At 63.4% G+C, this 1,470-nt stretch overlaps 1 protein-coding gene across 1 annotated transcript in view; it reads left to right on the top strand.

Moving 5' to 3' along the window:
* Positions 1-1,470, top strand: part of TRIM45 (tripartite motif containing 45) — a 9,503-nt gene that overhangs the window by 6,093 nt on the left and 1,940 nt on the right. The window contains 2 exon segments of the mRNA XM_018573533.1: positions 1-864; positions 1,115-1,217. Of these exon segments, the coding sequence (XP_018429035.1) occupies positions 1-864; positions 1,115-1,217 (967 nt within the window).

Below are 1,470 nucleotides of genomic sequence, written 5' to 3'. Positions count from 1 at the left end.
CGGCGGCTCATGGCTTGCAGCTCCTCAGGGATCTTCCTCCGGGCTCCTCCCTCTCTCCGCCCCCGTACTGTTCTCTCCACCCATTGGAGGAGCTGCGCTTGTTCTGCGAGGCCTGTGCGGTTCCCTCGTGCCGGGACTGCGCGCTCCTCAGGCACCGGGGCCACGAGCTGGGCCCCGTGGGGGAGGCGGCCGTGAAGCACAAGGAGCAGCTTCGAGGAGCCTTACTGAAGTCGGATCCGCAGCTGGAGGACCTGGAGAAGACGCTGCACGCCGTGCGCAGGGCGGGGGAGGAGCTGAGGCAGAGGGCGGATACCCTGCGGAAGGAGGTGGAGCTCTTCACCGAGGGGTACATACAGGCGATCCAGGAGCACAAGCTCCGCCTCCTGCGTGACCTCGACGACGAAGTGCGTCGGAAGGAGCAGGCCCTGAACCTGCAGAGGGCCCGGGCCCACCAGCAGCTTTCAGACCTCCGCACTGCCGCCACCTTCACCCGGGGCCTCCTGCACTGCGGGCCCGACCTCCACATCGTGCGCGCCAAGGCCCTGGCGCTGGGCCGCCTCGGGGACCTCAGTCACGGGGACCGCAGCGGGGCGGAGCAGGTGGAGCCCGTCAGCGTCCGATTCAATCCGCAGGAAGAGGCGGGGCTGTGCCGGGGCTACCAGGTGTACGGGACGGTGCAGAGGGGAGGGATCGACCCCGAGAGGTGCGAGGTCAAAGGGCAAGGTGAGATTTCAGAGCGGACAGTTACCAACCAATCAGATTCTTCGTATAAAGTCCAATGGCTGCTTCCTGTCCTCCACGCCAGTGCTCTGTGCTGGCGGAGCTCAGTGACAGCCACGCCCCTCATTACAGCCATCATAGGGGGTGTGTCTTGCCAGAGAGAGGTGTGTCTGATTGGGAAGGGGGTGTGTCCCGCCATCCCTGTGCTGAGTTCCCGGGTCTGTACACCCGCTGTGCCCATTATGAGGAGCTCCCACCATCCCTGTGCCCATTATGAGGGCCCCCCCATCCCTGTGCCCATTATGAGGGCCCCCCCATCCCTGTGCCCATTATGAGGGCCCCCCCATCCCTGTGCCCATTATGAGGGCCCCCCCATCCCTGTGCCCATTATGAGGGCCCCCCCATTCTCTGAGCAGCTTCACCGTCATCTGTAAGAACAAGGCCGAGGAGCCGCGGGAAGAGCCGAGAGTCACCATACTACACCGGGAGTCCGGCAGGTGAGAGGAGACGTGGGCCGGCTCTGACCTCCTTATACTGATGTGTACACACAGCCGGGGAGATCAGATTCCAGTCCTGGAGGTCCGGGGAGATCAGATTATGGTATTGGAGTTCTTCCATAGAACCCTTCCCCCCAGTTCAGCCCCTTTCCCTACAATGCAGACCCTCCCCCTTGTTATAGGACCCTCCCCCTTGTTATAGGACCCTCCCCCTTGTTATTGGACCCTCCCCCTTGTTACAGGACCCTCTCTA

Source organism: Nanorana parkeri, unplaced genomic scaffold (assembly GCF_000935625.1).
Source record: "Nanorana parkeri isolate BGI_ZX_2015 unplaced genomic scaffold, ASM93562v1 scaffold2417, whole genome shotgun sequence".
Classification (NCBI taxonomy): Eukaryota; Metazoa; Chordata; class Amphibia; order Anura; family Dicroglossidae; genus Nanorana; species Nanorana parkeri.
The sequence above is the reverse complement of the archived record's forward strand: the minus strand, read 5'-3'. Positions and strand labels throughout refer to the sequence as shown.